Raw genomic sequence first — 24,338 nt, forward strand, 5'->3', positions numbered from 1 at the left:
ACACTTGTTGGACCATCCAGCATTGAAAGAGACATTGGATCTTTGCAAATTGATATGGAGTTACACACTTTTGTGAATCGAACAATATTTTTGTGTTTCAAATATTAACATTTATGATTAACAGTTATTGAGAAATTTCTTTGGCCTGAAATGCCATAGGAAAATCCATCATTCGAAATCGGGCACAGATAATACTTATAGCAATCTTTTTTTGGTGTTCTATTTTCATCAACAAGAGTGTAAGATATTTATAATGATTTTCCGATAACTTAAAATGAAATTCGAGAAAGAAATTCATTTTTTTTTCGAGGATGATCATACACTTTCCATATAAAAAAACAACAAAAAAATAAAAAATATGAAAGTCGAAAAAAAGTTCAAAAACCTGGTCCATATTTCGTTTCGCAGTATTTTTGTTATTTCACAAATTGACATCCCGTGTCATGCATTTTCTTTTTTGTTTTTTCGTAAATATCTTTCAAACAAATAAAAAAAAAAACCCTTTAATGATAATTATTTTGAGATTTGAGCAAACAAGAAAAACGTTTCTTAAACATTCTTGTAATTCCTTCGGTAAGTCTTCATTTTCCAAATCTTCTTCCAACTCCAACATTTTGAGTGACCTGACATGATGTCACTGACGGTAAATAAGTTTCAAAATTCCGATCTTGACCTTTTCGTCAGTGAAAATTACGTTATGGTATTTTTGATATGAGAAAATAATGAAATTTTAACAATAATTTAACAAGCTTATTGAAAAAAGATCCTCAATTTGTAATGTTTTTTATTTCTAAATCAAAATTTTATTTCACAAAAATTTTCGACTGACGCGAAAATATTTGTCGTGTCAGTCAGTAATCGAAAGGTTAACGTCAAAAGTCAGCACGTCACCCAAGCTTAAGTGTTTTATCTTTTTCTCAGTATAATTTTAAATATAGTTTGTTTCTGGTAAAAAAAAAAAAAAAAGAAAGAAAAACAGTGACAGGTGCTGACTTACGAGAGCCCACCTATTTCAAGGTGACTCAGATGTTTAGCCCAAAGTTAGAAATTATAGAATAAATTACGGGTGGAACAAAAATTAGGAACAAGAAAATTTTACAACATTTTCATCAATTAATATTTTTTTGTCAGTAATAAAGGGTTGAAATTAATATTTATGGGATTGATCGAATTTTGATTTTGAATAAGCAAAAATGCTTTTCATAGGTTTTGCTATTGTGGTTTGTACCTTGGTGGCCGGTGATGATTGCACATTTAAGAGCATGATGCCAGTTGATAAAGAACGTGTTGCGAAATGCTTGCAGCATTTACCAGTTTGTTAATTTTTTTTAATTTCTTTTAAAATTCTTGAAATTATTGTGAATTCTTTACATAACTGCAGTATAAAAAAGGAGAGGGAGAAACGCTTGAAACAATGAAGACGGTGCGAAGTTACATTGACAGCTATGCTTATCGAGACACAATGGTTAATCCTCCAGCTCCATATAAACGTTATGATATTCTCGCAGAGTTGAGCAAAATTGAAAATACCGAATATGCCAATGGATTGGAATATCACCAAGCAATCGCAACTGCCTTTAACAATCTTGAAGATGCACATACAAATTACGTTTTCCCATGCTCGAGCTTGTTCGCATATATATTTCCATTCAGATTTGTTTTTGAAGTTCCCGATGCTTCAAAACCATCAAAAATTGTAGTTAAGATGGCAGAATCTTCAATTACTGGTCTCACAAAGAAATTTATTGATGAAGGCGGAATTAATATTACTGGAAAGGAAGTGGTAAGTCTTGATCTTCCGGATTTAGATGGATCTGGAAATATGAAACCCGAAGAGGCAATTGCTAAATGGGCAGATAAATATGTGAAGACAGCACGAACACCAGCTGCAAGATTAGCTTATGCACTGACCTATACAGATTTTGAAACAAGAACACTGGATTCGTTTCCTGTCCCAGAAGGAGATGTGTGCATTACTGTTAAAACTAATAACGGAGATCAATCGGTGAATGTTTCATTTTATGGAATATCTTTAGCAAATATTACAGATGTTAATGATATGCTGAACACTAAATGCCCGCTTCAGGATAAAGTGCAAAATAATTTAACATCAAACTCTAATAGCTTTGAGCAGCAATCCTTTGAAGAAGATGAGAAACATTATCAAGCAGTGATGGAAGCGCATAAGGATAATCCATTATTTCAACAGATTTATGAAAGTATCTGGAAATCTCCTGAATTGAAGAATTTATTTATCAGAAAACCGGATAGCATACCAATTCCCAAAAAGTTAACACATCCTATTGAAGAAGAGATTTCTTCTCGAGTAAAGGACATTATTTCCCAACAATTTGCACTATCTGATGAGCATCAGAAGAATGGAAACCAAAAGCAATCGTTCAAAGCGAGAATCGAAGAGAAATTGAGAAAAATGAAGAAAAATGGTGAATTTGAAGATTTTGATAGTGCTGGAGAAGGCGAGCCAAAATTGACCATTTTGAAGAAAGACAAAAATGTTCTTGCTGCAGTGGTTGATGCATATAAGTTGGGGTATTTATCCATTGGAACATTTGCACCAAGCAGTGATGAAGAAATAGCTTCATTTATGGAGGTTATCATCACAAGCGTTGTAGAAACAAGAGCCAAAGGATACAAGCTCATAATCGATTTGCGTGGCAACGGAGGTGGATACATCATATTGTCTGATTGGCTTTTCATGCTGTTGTTCCCTGAGGAATATCCAATCTTCCCAACACGATCGGTGGTTGCATCTGAACTCAGCAAAATATACATAAGCGAAGTTTCACAGCCACCATTTGAATTTGTAACCGAGCCGGTTTCACAAGATATAATAAAGGATGTCTGGGCAAAGCCAAAGACAAAAGTCACTGTGATAGGAGATGACGGGAAGGGGCGTTCACAAGAATGGGTGTACAAGCACGTGGAGGATTCTGAAAGAACAGTCAACAGTTTGTTATCTGCTGTTCCATTAGCGTATCGAAATGCGAGGTTGTATGCTCCGAGTGAAATTTTAGTTTTGAGCGATGGGACATGTGGATCTGCCTGTGCTCAGTTCTTGAAACGAATGAAGGAGAAGAAGCTGGGAAAAGTTGCGGGGCTTGGCAGTGAAAAACTTTCTGAAAGTGGGATTCCATTTGATATTGCCTCATTTGCCAGTGGAAATGTGATTGATACATCGTATGTTGAACAAGTGCGTCCCAAAGCCGCATCGATGCGAGAAAACAGGATGTTAAACAACATGTCAAACGACGAGCCCCTTCCTTCGTATCCAAGAAAGGTGCAAAGAGGGATGACGAATATCAGAATATCTTTAACAACTTCGTTTAGCTTTGATTGGAATACGCTGAACGAGCAACCAGAGTTTAAAATTATTGAGCCAGACGAAATCTATCCAATTTTTGCTGATAAGATAACCGGCTTCACGCCATCTGGAATTTTAGACACAATAACAAAAGTAAAGTCATCATTTGACAAGTGTTATGATTGGGAAGTGAAAGATAACTATGCATGCCCAATCCCTGCTAATAATAAGAATGCTGTTTATGGGAATCCGTGTTCTAACAAAAAATTCGACAAGAACCAGTGCAAGTTGTCTCGCTGCGAGCGTGGCTACTATTTGAACAGAGACAATATATGTCAGAAACGTCCATCAATGGGCCGTCCAAAATACCAAGAGGATCCATCTGTCTGCATGTTCGATCCAATGACTCCGATGCGAGCTGATGTCATGATTGACTGCTTGAAGCAGCTTCCATATGATAAAACAGAGGCTGCCAACACTTTGAAGACTATCAGGGATACTTTGGCCATTTACGCATACAGAGATACAATTGCCAACCCGCCAGCCCCATTTGAAAACGATAAAGTTGATATTCTTGGCGAACTGGACAAAATCGAGAAGGAAGATTATTCATCAGGGCTTGAGTTCCACAATGCAATTGGCACAGCTTTCGCAAAACTGAAAGATGCCCATACGATTTACAATTATCCATGTTCTCAGCCGTTTGTATTTGCGCTGCCTTACACTTTTAAGTTTGAAGTGCCAGACCCTTCGAAGCCAAACGAAATAACAGTGAAGTTGACAGAGTACATTTCTTTGCTCTCTAATTTTTATGCGAAAGAAATGGGAAGGAGCTTTAAAGACAGAGTTGTCACAAAGATCACAATGACAGATTTGAATGAGGTTGCGAATGAAAAGCCTGAAGTTACTATTGCTCGATGGTGCGATGAAAATGTTCCATTGTCCCGAACGCCAGCTGCGCGTTTGAATTATGGATTGGATCAAATGTTTGCTGTGCGTTCACCAACATACAATAAAATTGTGGATGGAAGCGTGAATGTTACACTGAAAACAGCGGACGGCGGAACAGAAACGATTCCTTTGTATTGGTATGGTCTGTCAACTGCTGAGATTTCTGGATCAACTTTGTTGTACGATGACTATTGCAAATTGGATAAACATTCAGCAAATAATGAAAACGAGCATCAAACAACCAAAGAAGAGAGTTCTCTTTTGAATAATCGAATGCTCCAATCATCAAGAAAGGCGGATGCAAAACTTATTGAAGAGTATGAGTCATTTACGAAAATGAGCAAAGAGCAGCTGGCGAAACAAAATGAGATAAAGATCAAAGAAATAAGAGAAAAATATGCGAATGATACAAAGTTTGTGAAAGCATATGAGAAGTTCATGGGAAACAAGCCTCTTCGCGAGATGCTTATGAAGGATCGAATTTTGCACAAATCATTGGATCAACTGCTTCCCCCAGCGATCCAGACAATAAGGAAAATCATGAATGATGAAAATCAAAAAAAGGCCGAAGAATCGAAAGCGAGGCTTTCACGCATGACGAATGCAGTTCGTGTGAAAGAAATAGGAACGCTTCCAGGAATTATTCATGGTGTTACCATTCCTGAGTGGAAGCTTGGATATTGCCACATTATGAGCTTTAGTCCTTCTTCCGACGAAGACATGGTAAAGTTCTTGAAGGTCTTTGCTGATGTTGTTAGTGAAGTGAAAAACAACAATTACAAAATGGTCATCGATGTGCGAAATAACGGAGGTGGAATTATTTATCTGGGAGCACAGTTGTATCATTTCTTATTCCCAGAAACTTTCCCCATAAACCCACGCTACAACTTTGTGAGAGGGAATGCATCAGATTATATTGCTTCAATAATGGCAGATAAAAAGCTTGTGGTGTACACAGACTATGAAACATTGGACGTTGTTGACGATGTGCTGGCGCTGCCGACTACAACAAAGAAGACAATTGTTGGAGGCAAAGAACGCAGCCAAACATGGAGTGGTTCGTATTCACTCAATTCTGACAGATATTTGTATGAATTCGTTGGATCTACTATTCCATCGTCACTTTATGGCAAGAATCTGTTTGATCCAAATGATTTGATGTTCATTACTGATGGTGAATGCGGTTCAACATGCTCTCAATTCTTGAAGCATGTGAAAGAGGCACAGATGGCAAAAGTTATCGGAATTGGAGGGCAATTGACACGCAAAGAAATTGATTATGATATTGCATCGTTTGCAGCTGGAAACGTTATTCGTTCTTCGTCTATCGAAGAACTGAAGAAAGAAGTCAGTTCAAGTGCAGGCTGGCCTTCAAAGTTCCCTCGACAAAACACTGACTTGAGTTTTGCAATGTTGACTGGCTATTCATTTGACTGGAAGACAGAAGATCAACAGCTTGAGTTCAAGATAGTGAAGCCAGATGTGGTATATCCATACTACCCCAACATTGAGGAAGCAAGAGATGAAAAAGGATACTTGACTCTTTTGGAAAAAGTGAAGAAGTATTTTGATGTGTGCTATGACTGGCAGGTGAAAGTGAACACATCTTGCACTGTTCCCAGTGAAGATGCAAATGCGGTTTATGGAAATCCATGCAAACAAGGAAAGTTTACAAGTGAATGTGCGTTTGCTCGCTGTGCGAATGGATATTACAGAAACAGATACGAAAAATGTGTGAAATATCCAGTGATGCCTCCGCTCCCAAAAGAAGAAGATAAGATGACATTGGCCGCTGCTGCAATTGCTGGTATTATCGTTGGCTGTGTCCTGGCTGTGCTTGTAGTTATAGCTGTAATTGCTATATGCGTTGTTAAAGGAAAGAAATCCAAAAAGGCAAAAAAGGATGACTACCTAAGTGTGAGGCTTACTGAGCAAAGTTATCCTGCAGCTCCAAGTTATCCCGCAGAACAGAGTTATCCTGCTGATAAAGGGGTGCCAATAAAGCTTTAACAGTTCGTAGACTTTCAAATTTTGGAATTGGTTAAATTGTCTAATATTGTATATTGTAAATTTTTATCGGATTCTTTTATTCAGAATAAGTTTTAAATATATTTAATTTTCATCTCTGAGTTGAGCAGCATCTTGTTATATTTTTTTGAGAAATTTGTCTCAATAGGAAGAATAAATTTCGTTTTTTATTTCATTGACCAGATATTATGCATTTGGCCAAATTCAATTATTTATTTAATTTCGCTATTTTGATAGTAATAATTTTTGCAAACTTTATTATCAACAAATTTTAAAGTTTTGTAACTCAATTGTAATTTTCAGACAAGTTTTTGGCATTTTTCTTCCTATTTGATTGACACATTGTTGTAATATTTTATATTGTATCCTTTGTTTAATGAAACCTCCTTTCACAACAAGATGTTACCAATTCGAGAAAATTCAAACAAAAATCAAATCCTCAACAAAAACATTTTTTTTTTTTTTTTTTTTTTTTTTTTTTTCCATTTGTGTTTGAAATTTTTAAATTACATTTGCAGAAAGCAACTTCTATTTTCAAAAATATATTTCTTCCCAAAGACTTTCATTTTCAAAATTTCAAAACTTATACAATGGTATTGTGATCATCAAGAATAATGGAAAGAGTATTATTTCTTGATAGAGACATCAGAAATTATTTAAACAGTTTTTCTGATAAAAATATTGAGCGTGTTGTACGGCTTACGATGTTGCATGGAATTCAATCTCTCAAGGAAAAGCATCGCACCCCAATTTCATCAGAAGAGCTGGAGACTCTTGTTGGTTTGCAATATTTTGTAAAATTATATTTCATTACCAAATTTCATAATTAAAATGTGAATAGCTTCGAAGAAACAGAAAAATGAATTCGGTGCACCAACTGGATTAAAGTTTGAAATTATAATTGGTTTTCTTTCAAAAAAATTCTTTCTCTTATCTGTTTTGCGTTGTATTTTTTTTTTATGAAGAGGAGAAAAGCTCAGTTCAGAAGAATTGCACAATTATTACCTGAAACTTCAAAAGTCTCTGCCTCCTCATCTTCGCCATTCAAGTTTATCCACACTTGGAACTGAAGAAATTGCGAATCTCTCCAATTTGTTGCGAGATTCATATCGCTATCCTCACACGACATATCAAGACGATTTTCTTGATTGGAGTCTGATTGGAAAAGATGAAAATTTTGGAAAAGGATATCAAAATTATAAACAAAGAATTTGCTATCCAGATACAGATTATCAGTATTCAATGACAAAAGAAGAAGAAAACGAAGTTGCTCCTTTCCGTCCCAACCGTAATTGGGTTACGCCTCCTGGAAGATCTCATTCAGCCAATCGCTTTTTTCCTCCGCCAAGCTCATACAAATCTGATGCCTTTAAGCCTTCGGATGCCTTTCTCCCATCGCACATTCCTCCTTATTCAAAATCATATGATTCTGCTCGAAATAAGATATCTCGCCCGACTTCAGCTCTTCCTCGTTCTTTGAGAGAAACTCAAGTGAATTCTGATAGTAGAAGAACGCATAGAAAGGATTGGTTTTCCTCGGAAAGGAAAAACATAAGTTTTGGAGGACAAAAAACTTTTAGTCCTTCGATGGCTGCCCCTTCGAGTTACACCCATCCTCGTAGACCACCATCTTTGAAATCAGACGTTCCGTTTTTTCCGTCATATGACAATGGTATTCATTTTGAATATTTCTCATTTGTTTAAAGAATTTTTTTTTTGAACCTGTTTTGTTGTTGGAAAACAATTTAAATTCAAAACGACACAAATTTGAGAAGATTACTCAAAAGAAGGTGCTTACGGGATCAGACGCAGCGAAATCGAGCCTTCTTTCGAAGATGCGGAGAAAGAAAACTGGCGGCAGGAAAGCTTAGGAGAATGTGAGTGGGAAAGAAAGAAGAAGGAAGAAATCGCTGAAATAAGGAAGCAGCAAGAGGCCTCTGAGAAAGAAGAGATGAAGGCGCTGCTGATGCATCTGGTGGCGAAGGAAGAAGAACGCGAAGAGAAGCGAAAGCTGAGGCAGAAAAAGAGGGAGTACGAAAAATGGCAGGAGTGGAAGAAGCAGAGAGACGAGGCGCTGCGGCAGGAGATGAAGAAGCAGCGGAAGGCGGAGAAGATGAAGGAGAAGGCTGCGTCTTCGGGCCATAAAACACAGAGAGATAAAGGAAGGGGAAATGAAGAGGCAAAAGAAAGTGCAGGAATGAGTGGAGAAGAAAAAGGGTATGAGGAAGAAAGAGGCAGAGAGGGAACAAGAATGCAGAATGAAGAAGGCTCAAAGAAATCATATGACGTATATGAAGCGGAAAAGGAAAGGAGACGAGAAGAGAGTGAAAGAGCTGCTGAAGCTGATTTTGCAGATGATGAATACAAACACTTCACAGACAATTCATCCAGAAATGAACAGAATGAAAGAGGAAGCAATGCAAGCAGTGCTTATTCGCACCGGCCTCATTCAGCTGAAAGGTTCCATTCTTCTTTTGAGACAGAACCGCTGAAAAGAACAGCGTCGCTTCTGTCTCCGCCTCGCCCGCTGGAGCACACTTTGGCTTCGTCTTATGCTGGAAAGAGCGATTTGAGGGCAACAAATAGCCATCTCAATGATAATTCTGATGATGTTCATCACTCTCCACAAACACAACACATGTCAGGCACTCCACGTTCAAGTGCAAGCAACACTGGCCGTTCACATCCCTCCACCCCATCAGCAACTATAGTTGCATCATCGTCGTCGTCATCATCATCATCATCAGCTTCAGCTTCAGCTTCTTCTGCAGCACCCCGCTCTCAATCATCTTCACCTCGTAGCATAAAGACGCCTCATCGCAGCTCTCATCCTGCGACTCCGACGAATCGTTCGCTGCATTTGACGCCTGGAACACGCCGTTCGCATTCAGTCATTGCTGAAATGGTGCAGTTTGACAGGGAAGAATACAAGGCACGCAACTCACAGAACCAGCCAAGTGAGACAGAGAGAGAAAGAGAAAGAGAAAAAGAAAGAGAAATGGAGAGGGAGAGAGAGAAAGAAAGGGAAGAAGAAGAACGTTTTGTTTATGCAGAAGATACAGAAAGAGAGAAAGAAAAGACCGAACGAAGCAAAAGATCGATCGAACTGAGCCAGACACTTTCATCACGAAACACGTCAAACTCTGCAAAATCTTTATCCGTCATCCAAACACCCGAGCATTACAGCTCATTTTCCTCGCCACACTCGCCTTTTGCTTCGAAGCCATCTTCTCGTTCTTCTCCTTCTGCTTTATCTTCTTCGCACGCTTCGCCTGCCACTTCTGTGCGCAGTGCCAAAACATCCTCGTCTTTTGCCCAATCACAGGCACAGCCTCAAAGTCAGCCTCAGAGCAGGCCTCAAAGTCGGCATCAAAGTCAGCCTCAAACACCGCAAAGCAGCAGAACAGGAGCAGCTGGTCTTCCGCCTCGCTCGCCAGAATCAGCACAAAGCAAACATTTGGCACCTCCTTCTCCTTCTCAGTCTCATTCTTCGCTTTCTGAGGAAGAGCCTTCAACTTCTTCCTCGTCGTCTTCATATTCGTCGTCTTCTTCGTACTCATCGTATTCATCTGGAGACATTCCAGAAGCCTTTGACAACAAAAGAATGATTGAGCATTCACAAATGAGCACAGAATTGTCAATGAGCGACGAAGAATATAAGCACACCAACAGCTCAGCCAGGCGCTCTGTGCCTTCCACTCCGCTATCACAAAAGCATCCTTCGCAAACAGAAGACAATTCAAAGAGGAATTCTCCTTCTTCACAAACACCTCGTTCTGCCCATTCGCACCACACACATTCAGACACACCCACATCTCGTTCTTCTCATCGCTCAAGGAAATCAAATGCATCGCAACAGGCAGACGAAGAAAGACAGTTGTCTGCCAGCCGAAAGCGAGAGAATGAAAGAGAAGAGAATGTTTACGCGAATTCCGCGCGTTCTGGAAAGTTGGGAAATTCTCCATCACTTTTGCATTCGATGCAGATTGGCAGTCCAAACAGCCATTTCAAAGAAATTAGACCAGATTCAGCTGCATCTCAATCTTTTTCGCCTGCAACTTCGCAAAATAGATGGACTGACAGAAAACAGAACGAAATGGCAGGGCAAGAACTGACAGTGGAAGAAAAAGAGACACAACTGACGAAAGAAAGAGAAATATCAGCAGAGGAATCAGCAGCAGACGAAAAGGATATGACAAGCGATGTCAAATTAAATCAGTCGAGAAAAGAAACAACTGAACAATCAGCCACTTCTGATTCTTTTCCTTCTTCGTATTCTTCGCCTTCTGCTTCTACGTCTTCATCAACATCATCTTCTTCCTCTTCCTCCTCTTCCTCATTCTCTTCTAATAATTCTTCTTTCCATCTTCCACCAATCGAATGCTTCAAATGTCACACTCCAATTCCTATTGCACTTTACACAGAGCACGTGAAGCAATGCAATGGAGTGCCTTCTTCTTCTGCTTCTTCTTCTTCTTCTTCAAATCCTTCTGAACTAAATGCTCATGATATAACCAATCTTAAAGCTACATCATTGCAATCCAAGCCACTTTCAACATCAACACCGTCTCATCCTCTTCCTTCTTCTTCCACCTCTTCCTCTCCTTCCTCTCCTTCTCTTACTCATCAACTGAAAACACCAGAAGCGCACAGCTCGTTTGCTTCATCGCCTCCACACAGCAACCAAACATCCCATCAGACTTCTTTCACTCCACTTCTAAACACCCAAAAAGCAATGCCATCGTCATTTCTGACTGAACAATCTTCCACTCCTTCGTTTTCTTCTTCTGATTCTTCTTCTTCTTCATTTTCATCTTCATCACCCTCATCTTCTTCTTCTTCTTCGACTTCTGCCTTTTCTTCCATTTTGGATGATTCGTCACAAATGTCGCATGATATCTCCACCGTTTCTTCATCCAAGTTCCCTCTAACATCACCACATCCACATCATTTACGTTCTCCTCCTCCTTCTTCTTCCTCATCATCATCATCTTCTTCTCCTCCTCCTTCTCTTCCACTTCCTCCTTCATCTTTTCGTTCATCCCCTGCCTCTTCTCATTTGCATGCTTCTGCTGCTGCTTCAAATGCCTCTCCAAACATTCGCTTTGGTGCAACTGCTGAACGACCTCTAGAAACTCCTTCATCTTCTCTTCTTGTTTCTTCTCCTGCGCGAGATATTCCACCAAAAACTGAAATAGCACAAGCTGAATCACCAGCAGATGTAACATCGTCATCTTCATCAACATCTTCTTCTTCTTCTTCTTCTTCTTCTTCTTCTTTCTCTTCTTTGCCGATGTCTGCTTCCGAATTCCCATCTTCTTCTGCACTTTCGTCTGAACTTGCCTCAACAAGTCAATTTGAAAGTGAAGACAGCACAAGCAGAAATCTTAAGTCGTCATTGACTGAAGAACTGGCAAATCAACCTTCGTCTTATTCCTCAAATACAACTACCTTGCTTTCATCATCATCGTCTTCTTCTTCTTCTTCTTCTTCTTCTTCTTCCAATTTACCTGATTATTCTTCATCTTCTCTTCCATCTTCTGTTTTGGCAGATTCATCATCATCTGAACTGAGCACAGCTGATACTCATTCTCCGGGTCACCCTTCTTCAACAGCCTCTTCTTCAAATGGAGTGCCTGTGGTTTCGAAAAATGAACTTTTCGCTTCGATGGAAAACCTGCTGAAAAGCATGCAGCAGCATTTAGATTCCTATGATGCGAATAAAAGCTGAATGAAGATTTTAAAAAAAAAATTGATTTTTAGTTTGTTATTTCATTGAAACTTATTTTGTCTTTTCTTCTTCTTCCATTTTTATCATCTTATGGATGGCACTTGCAGAATCACTTCATGCCTTTGAAATTTTCTTTTGTAATATTTCTGAGAAAATCATCTTGAATAACGTTGTCATTTTATGAATTGGTAAAGATCTTTTTAAATATGTTTGAATTGATTGGCTCACCTAAAAGAACCCTTATTGCTTGAAGGCATATGGTTTCAACAGGGTTTTCTAATATTATGACAAATAAAAATGCTTTGCCATAATTCATCTTTCGACAAAAAAAGAAATGATGCACATTAATGTTTCACAAGGTTCAATTCTTCTTTTTTTAAATACTTTATTTGTTACCCCTTTAAAAGAGCAACTTCGAAGTTATTTCTTTGATCTGCAAATGTTTTCTATGAAAAAAAGAAATCAATAAAAAAATTTGTTTATTTCAAGAACATTTTGATATGAAATTTTTCGAAAAATTTAGCGTCAGAAAGTTATTAATAATAATCGTGAAAAAGAATATTTTTTTATATTTTAATAATGGCCTTTTTGTGCACCTCAGAAGTGAAAATTTTTGTCTCAAAAAAATAGTGTAAAAATAACATTTGAGGTCAAGATAAAATATGCTCCCTATATCAGTGAGTCTTGTGCGTTTCTTAGATTGCACCAGGGAGACATGGAGAGCTTCGAAATTCAATTTCTGATTCCGTTTTTGCTTCAAAAACAAATGAGGAACTCCATCAACAAGACATCTAATTATCGAGTATATTTCTGCAACCGAAGAGCATTCATATCAGCCACATCTGGATTTCATTCTTCAAAGGGATAGACATTTTGTGCAAGCAAGTCGATTATTATTCGAGGTTTGTTTTCTTCGATGCCACAGCATATGAAAGAGAATTTGACTGTTTTTGTTTTCATCGTTTGTTTTTCAATGAAGTCATTGTATAAGTCTGCGTCTATATTTGTGCACGGTTCTTTGAATTTTGTGCCTTGAGCATCAGAGAATGCATTTCAGAAGCATTGTCATCTGCATCATGAGCATTGAATGAATGCCAACCTTCCATCCATCTTCCTCATCAATGCTGAAGCACAGCCAACTTGTTCTCTTCATTTTCATCAGGGTTTATCTTCCTCATCTTCAATCTCGTTGACATTTGACACCTTTCAATCACGCAGGCCGAAGAATTATATCCTTTTTGTTCAAAAGCATGAACATTTCTGTCTTTCTCAACAACTTCATTTCGTTTGCCTCAATCAACCAATTATTATTATTATTATTATTATTATTATTATTATTATTATTATTATTATTATTATTATTATTATTATTATCATTATTATTATTATCTTCAAACAATTCCAAAAAATCACCCAATAATAACCTTTGTCAGGGCTGTTCTTTTTATTGTGTTAATTCCGCAACTAGGTTGAAAACAATCACATAAAATCGAAATAACATGAAGTCTGTCGACTTGACGAGGAAGTGCAAGCAAAAGCATCAAATGCAAACGCAAATGCGAAGAAGAAGAAGAAGAAGAGAAAGAAGAAGAAGAAGAAGAAGAAGAGAGGAGGAGGAGGAGAATGGTTAATAAGATCGACTTCTATGAATGTGTTTTGTGATACAGAAGCTTTTTTCGAATTCTTCTTCTTTTTCTCGTTCTTCTTTTCACAATCCGACTGAAGAATCTATTAACGTTGGAAATGTTCCAACTGGCCGAAAGAAGAAGGAAGAAGAGATGAAAGTAGGGACAATGCAGAATGGAAAGAAAAGAGCGAGAGATTGGGAAGGAAGAAGAGGCCAATGGAGTTATTTGCATTTTGCAATGAGAATGCTAAGCTGGCAAAGAATGGCAAATTGTGTTTGTACTTGTTTGTAGAAAGCATTTTTTTTTTTCTTTTTGATTGATTGATAAAAATTTTGAAGAAATGTGAAATATGAGAAACGATTGAATTGATTTTTATTTTTATTTTTATTTTGTTAAATGTCTTTTTGAGTTATAATAACGACACATTAAATTATTTTATTTGTATATTTATTTTTATAAAATATGAGAAGAGAATGTTCACGTTGCATGTTCTCTCAATTGGAACAAAGGATTTCTAAAAAGGCATCTTTTCTCTGAAAAAAGCAGATGAGGGTTTTTAAATAACAAACATTGGCTGTCTGTATAAAATGGATAAATATGCAAAATTGAGAAGGAACAAGAAAGCGGGGGATGAATAAAGCAGAAGAAGTTGTTTGGATGTTTGGAGCAAAGAAGCAGAAGAAGAGGAATGAGAAAGAGAGGAAATGAAGAGAAGAAGAGGGAAGAGGGAAGAGGAATTGATCAGGAAAATGATGCGAAAGTTGGAGGAAAGTTATGAAGGGAGAGCAGTTGATCAGTAGACGAATGGAAGAATGAGAGGGTGGATGAAGTAAGATTCATCATTTGAGAGCAATGAGAGAAATGACATTTGACAATTCAAAACAACGCATTCAAAGGGTGATTTTGAGGTAATTTTTTGGATGGGAGATTTTTTACCTTTTCAGGCTTTCGTTGGACAGCAATTTCTTTTTGAAAAGGTTTTTTTTTTGTCTTTTTTTTTCCAGTTTCATCTTTATTTATTTAATTTAATTTAATTTAATTTAATTTAAATAAATTTAATTTAATTTTATTTTTTTTTTTCATTTTTTGAAGTGAAAGAATTTCATGTGCATCAACAAATACCGATTCATGCCTGAAAAAAACCAAAGAAGCTACATGCTTTGGATATGCCCCAGATGTATTTCAAAAGCCCACAAAATGATTTGCTGAAAGAAATCCTTTTCTCTCTTTTCAATTGTGAAAAAAACCATTATTTATTTCAATTTGATCATCCGGAAAAAAATAAAAATTTTCAAATCAAAATTGATTTTCATTCCACATGAGAATGCTTTTGTTCCTTTTTGCATGTTTGGTTTTTTGGAAGACATTTGAATCACAAGATGTCTCTGGAACTGCCACATTGAAAAACAAAAGTATTATTTTGAAAAATATTTTTTTCATTAATTCTCTTTATTTGGGTTTAGGTTATTCCAATGATGCGCAATTTCAATTAAAGGACGACTGCAATTATTTATTCGAGCAGAATACATTGTTAGGAGTGAAAATATTGCATTCAAGTATTTCTACAGTGAAAAACACATTTTTGGGATTCCACAATTCTACAGTTGGACTGAAAAATGTGGCAATTGAATATTTGTCTTCTCCTTTGATGCTTATAACATACAAATCAACTATAATGATTGATTCCTGCATTTCTTACCAAAAATCGGAATCTCCGTTTCTTTTACAAAGTGGGTCAATCTGCCTCACAAATTTGAGTTTGATTCCCCAAAAGAATCTGAACCCCTCCAGTCTCATATTTTCATTTGATGATTTAAATTTTGCCATTTTGAAAAATTCGATCATTACAGATCTGGACATTTCCTCTTCATTCAATTTCCTACTGTCCGGAAAGAGCCAAAGTGAACAGATTAATAATTGTGCCTTCAGGAACATGTCTGTAAAGTCTAACATAAACGGTGATTTCCAAATGGAACATTCATGTTTGTTGAGTTCGATGGAGAACTGCCTCATTTATTCATGCGTGAATGCCTTTGAAGGAGGGATCACAGGTGGATCCTATTCTTCAGAGACATTTGTCTGCAAAAACACGACAATAAGCTACGGGAAGAGGGAAATAAATGCTCTTAATAAAACACAACGAATAGATACAACAGAAAGTCAAACATTTTTATCATGTGAATGGGTTGATTGCACGTCACCACAAGGAGGTGCCCTTTATGTGCATAACAATGAAAATGCTATTCTATCTGTGGAGAATTCGTCATTTACAAGATGCAATGCTTCATCCACAAAAGGGGGTGCAATATATGCTTTGAAAATTGCTGAATGCATTGTGCTTCATTCATTTTTCACTCAAAGCACATGTGCTTCAATAAATGTTGATGGTGGAGGAGGAGGAATTATGGCAGAGAATGTGCATGTGCAATCTATGGTTGATGATTGCTCCTTTAGCAATTGTTCATCGGGCAACGACGGGGGTGCAATAAACCTACGTCCTACAAAAACAGAAAGGCAGAAGTATTGCATCATCAATTCATGCTTTGAATGCTGCAAAGCAAGCAATTCTACAACGTCCACCGGAGGTGCCATTGAACATTGGGAATCAACAGACAAAGTCGTCATTACGAATTGTCTCTTTTGCCGCTGTCATTCGATCTGCGGGGGTGCAGTAAGCCAACAAATTAATGCGAATAATAATGGAATTTTATTTTATTATTGCTTTTTTCACAATAATACATGCACAAATGCAGGTCATGATATATATTTTGATGATTCTTCGGAAAATAACATTGATTCCAGCTGCTTCTCAACAAGGAAAACAGGAAATAGAGTGAGCACAAAATATGACTCAATTGTTGATCGAAGTGAATGGCTTCGAAACGATTTTGGAACTGCGAGATTTGTTTCTTCGACTGAAACAAAAGCAAGTGCCAAAGACACGTTTGCATGTGGAATTAATGAAACTTATCCATGCAACACCATCAGCCGTTGCCTTACACAACTCATTCCAGACTTGGTTCCCAATGTTGAAGTATCTTCGGGAACGATTATCGAAACAAATAGTTTTGATTGTAGAACAGACAGTTTCACTGTTTATGGCCAAAGCGATTTGAATACAATGATCCAAATTGAATCTGAAGAATCAGGCTTATCTCTTTTTTCTGTATCAGCGGGAACATTGACTGTCAGAGACTTTGCTGTTATTCACGATTCGGCATATGCAAATAATCGTGGGTCAAGGCTGTTTGAGATCAAAGGAACAGGAGAAATACATATTTGCAGACTGAACATATCTTTTGGGAGCGGACAATCAACAGAAACAGCATTTTCGACAGAACTGATAAATGTCCAGAATGGGGTGTTTCAGATGGAACATGTGAACTGGGCAAAGACGATTTCCACAGATTCACTGTTTTCGCTTTCTTCGACAAATGAAATTTCATTGATACTATCCGAATGCACCTTTAGTGGAATAGAAAGAACTTCAAGCGGAGCAGCTGTGATGTCGTTTTCCAATGACAAGGCAAATATTGAGCTGAATTCTTGCACTTTTGAAGGATGTGGAAGCAGAACATCAGCTGATGGAGGATCGATGATGCTATGTGTTGGGAATGAGAATGAAGTGAAAGTGAAAGGCGGATCTTTTGATGGGTGCTTTTGCTCAGCAACAGATGGTCTTGGAGGAGGAATTCTTCTTCAGTCATTGACTGAAGACCCAGATTTTATTATTTCTTCCACATTCGGAACAAACACAGCCAAGTGGGGGAATGATATCTTCGTCATTTCACCAAATCTGGAGGCTATTGCAAATCCTCAAAAGATCTCGTGTGTGACAAATTCATTGGATTCGTTTGACAAAGTGCGAGGATATGAAAACGGAAATACGAGTGTTGCTATCCCTCTGTGCATTTATCTTCTTCCCACTCCAGAAGAAATATACTTAAGCAACATTGAGTCACATGATCATTCACACTGTGGAATTGTCCAATTCCCTTGTTTGACAATGAAGCACTCTCTCACACGTCAAACAGGAACAAAGAAAATTATTGTAAATGGAATGATTTTGATGAGTGATGAATTGGATTTTGCTGGACAGAAGCATGAAATCCGAGGAAATGATGATCAAAGTGGTTGGACAGTTTCTGATTCAAGTTCAACATCCATTTCAGCTATAATAACAATAAATGCTGAAACAATTTTGTCAAAACTAATCTTCTCTATTCCTCCTTCTCTCTCTTCACACTCTACTTTTGTTTTGTCTTCTTCATCAATAACTTTATCTCAATGCTCTCTTTCTCTTCAAAATCCTTCAGAAGAATTGACATTTCTGTTCTTGTCTGTTGAATCGGGAACGTTGGCGATTGAATCGTTTTTGGCTTCATCAATCACTTTGAGTGGAAATCCATTTATCTCTTTGTCTGAAAGTGGTTCAAAGGCCGAGTTAATGAATACAAAATGGTTGAACATGACGAACTGCAATTTCACGGAAATCGAAAGGGCAACTGGAAGTGGAGGGTGTGTGAGCATTGACAACAGTAATGATGAAAATACGAACACACAAATAAATATTGAAGAATGTGTTTTTGATGGATGCTCTGTGCAGAGTGATGAAAGCAGAGGAGGGGCTTTCAACGCCCAGTTGAAAGGGTACATTCAAATGGATATCACTTCATGCACATTCACAGGATGCACTGCACCAACTGGAGAGGAGAAAACTGGCTTTGGAGGAGTAATGGCACTGAAACTGATTGATGATTATTCTTCGTTTGTGATTTCATCCCCCATTTTTGATACAGGCAAACCAAATTCAGCGAAATATGGAAATTATCTTTTTGTTGATTCATCCAACTTAACGAGGAGCATCACAAACACTTCACTTCCATTTGTGTCTGAGCATCTGTCTGATATTTCATTGGATTCGATGAGGGGCTATGACGGAAGTGACACCACAAATGCCATCCCGCTGGTGTATTTCTGGAGACATTTTGACTCAGAGATATTTATTGGAGGGGAAGGAAAAGATGTGTGCATTTGTGGAATTTCTGATTATCCGTGCCTGTCAATCGATTATTCATTGAATCGATTGCCTGATGGAAATGAGAGGAATGTCAGCATCATTGGAAAAGGAATTCTCCAAAAAAGCGTTGATCTTAGTGGAATTTTAGTGAAATCGGATAATAGCAGCATATGCTCTTTGGAATGTGTTTCATCGCTTGAAGAAGCTGAAGGATCAGCAATGAAAATTCAGGATATTACCAATTTCGAACTGATAAACTTTGTTGTTCCATCGTCATTTACAAGTGGAGTGAATGTTCTGATGCATGTTGGCTCAAGCGATGGATTGTTGACTGTGAAAGACTGCTCATTCACCAAAAATGAGGAAAGCAGAGAAGAAGAAATAATAAACTTTGGGTTGATAAAAGCAGATGGAGGTACAGTCAAATTGGAATTTGTTTCAATGCAATCACTTAGCTTTTCAAAAGATGTCATTTCTGTGTTGCCAACAACGATATTGAGCATCAAAAATCTGACAATGAAAAATATTGAGCTGGATGGGGCAAGTGGATTGAGCATATCAAAGAGCTCAGGTGGAGATAAAAAATCAAGCAATGAAATTGAACAGAATATTGTTATTGAGTGGAATATATTTGAAGATATTACCCAGAACACAACTGATGATATTCCCGTCATTCGAAATGTGAATGATGAGCCATTAAAAATAGTGATTCGAAACGCAACGATGAAGAAGTGTGGTGGAACGAAGTGTGGAAAGGGAGGAGGGATGTTTTGCGTGTTGAATGAGGGAGGAAACTTTGACTGCTCATTTTGCACGATTTCTGAGTGTTTCTGCTCGAGCACAGGAAGAGGTGGGTGGCTGTTTCTGGAAGGAACCTCAGCAGCTGAGCAGCTTCTGAATTTTGTTCTGTCGAATATCACATTTAGAGACAACTCTGCGTTCAGAGGGAGAGATGTGTATGTGAGATGCCACTCAATCGAAACACAAATTGTTGATGAGCAGTTCTTGCTGGACTTCAGAGCTCCGTTTGTGAAGGAACTAGCGATATGGGGCTCCACAACAGACTCGTTTATTGGCGAAGAGGATCTTCTGCTGAGAGTCGTGAAATATCAGAGCGAGACGATTTTTGTGTCTATGACTGCAGACAATCACGCAGATAGCAAGCAATGTGGAGGGTTTGAAGCGCCTTGTGAATCGTTGAATGAGGGAGTGCAACACATTATTCCATCATCTTATTCGCAGCTGTTAGTCTCAAAAGAGACAATTGTTATCGGAGAATGTGAAGCAAAGGATGTTATTATCCACTCATTACAACCTCAGTCAGCTGCTATTGTGAATCTGAACTCAACAATTGCTGGAAATGAGAGAAGTCTAATCACAACTTCAGAGAATGTTAGAGTTGAACATGCAAGATTTTCCTTTGGACAGATATTTTCGTATTCAGGCAGTTCTGTCATCCATGAAGCAAGTGGCCTACTATCTTTATCATTTGTTGATTTTTCTTCTGTTGGAGAATCAAATAACAATCAACCTGTTGTTCTTAACTCGATTTTGCTGAAGATAGAAAATGGAATTCTTCATGTTGACAACTGCTCGATAACAAAGCTTTCATTCAAGAAGTCTTCGTTTCTGTTAAATGGAAACGAGATAAATATTACAAATGTGAAACTGGAACAGATTGAAGCAAAGACTGATATTTTTGAGATTGGAAATTGTGGAAGCGTTGCATTTAATTGGGTTGTGGCTGATGGAATGAATCTGTCTGAAGGCTGTATCATTGCGATTCAAGATTCTGCTTCAGGAACAATTTCTATTGGAATCTCCTCGTTCAATAACTGTTCAAGGAACTCAGAAGGAGCTTCTGTTCTTTCTGTGTCTTCATCGTCTGCATATGTTGCTTTCACAAATTGTTCCTGCTCAAATTGCATTTCCTTATCTGATAAAGGGAGCATGATAAACGTGAACAATGCATCGAATTTTTCGATGGATTTGAGTCGATTTACAGGAGCGCTTGCGAAAGAAAGTGAAACTGAGATTGCAAATGCTTTTGAAGAAATATGTAAATGGAACGGATCTCTCGTGCATTCTGAAGGCTCCAATCTACACGCAAAAGAGATCATGATTCAAAATTCATCGAAAGGTGGGATATCGATAAAAGGAGGAAATGCAATCATTGAGATGGGAATGTTTGCAAATAACAATCCATTCATTGAAAAATATCCTTCTCTTCGTCGAAACATCATTTGTTCAGACTCTGCTTCACTAAACATTTCCAGTTTGAAAGGTGGAGATGGGCAAGAGAAGAATTCTTCTCTTTGGATCCTTAACGACGGATGCACCCTTGGAGGGATAGCAGGAGAAAGGTCTTCGCCTTTCTTCATTCCCAAACTGGAAGAGGTTTCTGTGAATGAGAATGGCAGCAAAGTTGTTGTGAAATTCAAGGGAGGGCTCTTTTTGCCATGTGACTTGTCATTCAGACTCGTGTATAAAACAGGTGATGTGGAATTGGTTGAGACATATCAGTTTGAAGAAGATGACTTTATATCAGAAAGAGAAGTGATTGGGATAATCCCATCAGATAATATTTCAACTATTGCAGACGAAACGGAGGTGTCAGTGATGATTTTGTTTGGAAAGCAATTGGCTGCAACTTCTCCGCAGATTCTGAAGAACAAAAGTGAACGTCAGATAAATGGGGATGAAAGAATTGTCGAAGGTGGAAATAAAGAAAAATCTTATTGGTTGCTAATTGTAATTATAATGGCTGTTGTTCTTTTTATTGTTTTGATTGTATCTATTATCGTGACGATTCGATGGAGGAAGGCAAAGAACGAGAACAAAGATCTAAAAGAGATTGTAAATGATAACATCAGAAAAGATCCTAAATTAATTGAGATGGTGACGATGGAGATGTCGCCTGAGCAACAGTGGAGGAGAGCAGAGAGGGAGGCAGAGAAGAAGAATGAGGAGAGGATTAAGAAGAGGGTATATGAGAAAAGCTTGGGACATTCGGAGTCATCAGAGCATTTGTTGAGTGAGAGTGGTTCCACTGAATACATTCTTGGAAAAGACTCAGACAAGATTCCAGAATGGATGCTGGAGAAGGTGGATGAGAAAGAAGTTGAGGAAGAGACCAGAAAGCGAACACCATCACCTTCAATTTCATCCACTTCAACAACTGACTCAGATTCAACTTTTGTTCTAGGGGAGGATCTATGTCCAACCACTTCATCCATGTCGAACTTGGTGGATGCGATGTCATGCTCATCCCCTCATGAGAAGTTGATTGTTGATCTGAGGGATTCGCTGTTCATGTTGCTGCATGGAAGGAATGAAAAGAAGGAGATGGCAATAGGAACTTTGGAGGAGAGGGAAATGTCAGCTGCTCAAATCTTGTTCTGGGTAGCTAATCTCGCTCTTCACTCCTTTGATGAAATGGAAAACAAGCTTCAGTCACTTGCCAATCTCAGCCCCCACGTTGTATTATTCTCCGAGCATATGGTGATTTGCATTGTGATGCATTCTGATTTCCTTTCATCTGATGATTCTGATTCCTCATCAATCTCTTCATCAACTATTGTCACATCAGCAAGTGATGATGATGACTCCCTTCCCTCATCAGCCTTTGAGGACGAAGATGCCTTCAAAAAAGAGTGTTTGAGATGGAAGGCACCTGAGCTGCTGATGAACAAGAACATGGGTGCAACGAAGGAGTCGGTGGCGTTCTCGATTGGGATGATGCTGTGGGAGTGTCTCACGTTGCAGATCCCATTTGGTGAATACGAGGCAGAGGTGGCTGGAGATAAGATATCGAAAGGAGAGAGGCCAAGCACGGATGCTCTTCAAAACTGCTCTTTGAGAAGAATATTGAAGAGTTGTTTCTCTGAAACTTCAATCGATCGACCATCGCTCAATGACATGAAGCGAGAGTTTATCCAGCGCTTTCCCCAAGGAGCGGTAATTCTGACAATGTCCGACGCAATTGACCAGGAGCAAGAAACAGAACATGTCGAGCTAAGCACATCTGCGAATTCTTTAGATATCGCAGCAAGTTTAATGGCTGGAAAAAATGAATAAAAAAGGTGTTGGCAATCATATTTTGCAAAACCCCCCCTTTTTTTTAGGAGCAATTTCAATCTTTTCTTCTTTTTATTACCAATGTTGCTCCGTTCTCTGTTTGTTTTTTGTACATCACATTTCTTCTTATTTTACCAAATCTGCCGTTTTCGTTTCCACTATTTGTGATTTGTTCGTTTCCTTTTTCTGTCTGTTCAGAATTCAGAATTTCGTTGAGTAGCGTTGCCTGTATTTGCGTGTTCATGTTTAATTCTCACTTATCCTCGCCTTTCAATGATTTTGTGTGTATTTTGTATGTCTATTTGTTCTTCAATTTCCAATTCTGCTTTCTAGTTGCTTTTTTCCATCCTCCTTCCTTTTTTTGATATGTATATAAGCAGTTATCAATGCATTACTCATTTTGTTTGACTCCAGTTTTGGTATCAATTCCATTTGTTAATATTCCTCTTCGTTTTTTTGTTCATTTCAAAAGGATTCTGCTTTTTTTTTCATTTTTGGTCATAACAACAGCATTCTCACAAGCAAGAGATACTCTTTTCTTTGAGGCAGAAAACACTTTTATTGTTGTCTACGCTTCGAACACACTTGTATAAGCAGAGCCATTGCGTTCATGTTGTGCTTGCTGAATAAAAATTGAAATTTCTCCTTGAACTCCTCCTTTAATATTTCCTTCAAATATCACTTCTTCTTCCAATCTATGGTAAACTTTCAATGCTTAAAGACTTTTCTCTCAGATTTTGAGAAGAAGAACGAGAAGAAGAATTTGAATAATATGATTGTAGGCATGAAGAAATAGGAGGAGAATACGAAGGAAATACAAAGCAGTAGTAGTGGAAGAAGAGGAGGCAGCGGAAAGTTGGTATGATGGATACAAGGTACAAAATTATTTTTTTATGTTTCTCTTCTTCTTGATTTGCATCCACGTTCCCACTCATTGTGCAAACAGGGCATATCTTTAAATCACACTTTGCCTTCATTCTTTCTTTCATAAGTTCTTTCTTTTCAAGTTCTGTGATATCTTTGTGTATATTTGGGGCTATGCACCACCACGAAACATTAATGACGCTTTCTTCCTCGAAGACTTCTGATAACAACTTCGTTAAACTTCCGCACAGCTGTTGCGGAGGCAAACATATCTCTTGAGGTAATATTTGTAAATCCTTTTCAGATGCGAAACAATAAGGGCATTCGAAGACAATATTGCCCATGCATTTAAAAGTGCCTTTGCTGACTCGTCTCTCAGCGCATCGCTTGCTGCATCGAACAGCAGCACAGTCATTCTGCTCAGCAAATCCCTTTCGATGAATTTTTGAATCCCCTGCGAAATAGGAACAGACATCCACCTTCCAAAACACTTCACAGCTGTCTCACGAAAGCTCAATATCATTTCTTGCATGCTCTTCTCTTCGCAAAACAACCCATCGACCATCAATGGAAATTAGAACCGACAGTTGAGTACATATTTGCTCCTTCATTTTCATCACATCCATCGTTAAATTTGATCCTAGGAAAAAGAGCCTTCCAACTTTCTTCTGTCCAACTGCCAAACAAAAAACTCTTCGCTTTTTCCACAAGTCTTTC

General features: G+C 38.0%; 4 protein-coding genes across 4 annotated transcripts; 3 read left to right on the top strand and 1 right to left on the bottom strand.

The window, feature by feature from the left end:
• Positions 1-1,193: 1,193 nt before the first annotated feature.
• MONOS_13037fu16266 (uncharacterized protein) lies at positions 1,194-6,283 on the top strand (the record flags this gene model as incomplete). Its single annotated transcript, XM_067865713.1, has 2 exons — positions 1,194-1,313; positions 1,382-6,283. The coding sequence occupies 2 exons, from the start codon at positions 1,194-1,196 to the stop codon at positions 6,281-6,283; spliced, it is 5,022 nt and encodes a 1,673-aa protein (XP_067728074.1).
• A 722-nt stretch (positions 6,284-7,005) lies between these two features.
• Positions 7,006-12,503, top strand: MONOS_13036 (uncharacterized protein; the record flags this gene model as incomplete). Its single annotated transcript, XM_067865712.1, has 4 exons — positions 7,006-7,081; positions 7,143-7,188; positions 7,267-7,973; positions 8,077-12,503. The coding sequence occupies 4 exons, from the start codon at positions 7,006-7,008 to the stop codon at positions 12,030-12,032; spliced, it is 4,785 nt and encodes a 1,594-aa protein (XP_067728075.1). The 3' UTR covers positions 12,033-12,503.
• A 3,153-nt stretch (positions 12,504-15,656) lies between these two features.
• On the top strand, positions 15,657-22,757 carry MONOS_13035 (uncharacterized protein; the record flags this gene model as incomplete). The annotated part of the gene is made up of 1 exon (XM_067865711.1): positions 15,657-22,757. The coding sequence occupies one exon, from the start codon at positions 15,657-15,659 to the stop codon at positions 22,755-22,757; it is 7,101 nt and encodes a 2,366-aa protein (XP_067728076.1).
• A 1,099-nt stretch (positions 22,758-23,856) lies between these two features.
• Positions 23,857-24,186, bottom strand: MONOS_13034 (uncharacterized protein; the record flags this gene model as incomplete). Its single annotated transcript, XM_067865710.1, has 1 exon — positions 23,857-24,186. One exon carries the CDS (start codon positions 24,184-24,186, stop codon positions 23,857-23,859), a length of 330 nt encoding a protein of 109 aa, XP_067728077.1.
• Positions 24,187-24,338: the final 152 nt, after the last annotated feature.

Source organism: Monocercomonoides exilis (genome assembly GCF_001643675.1).
Source record: "Monocercomonoides exilis strain PA203 chromosome Unknown scaffold20-1493094, whole genome shotgun sequence".
Taxonomy (NCBI): Eukaryota; Preaxostyla; order Oxymonadida; family Polymastigidae; genus Monocercomonoides; species Monocercomonoides exilis.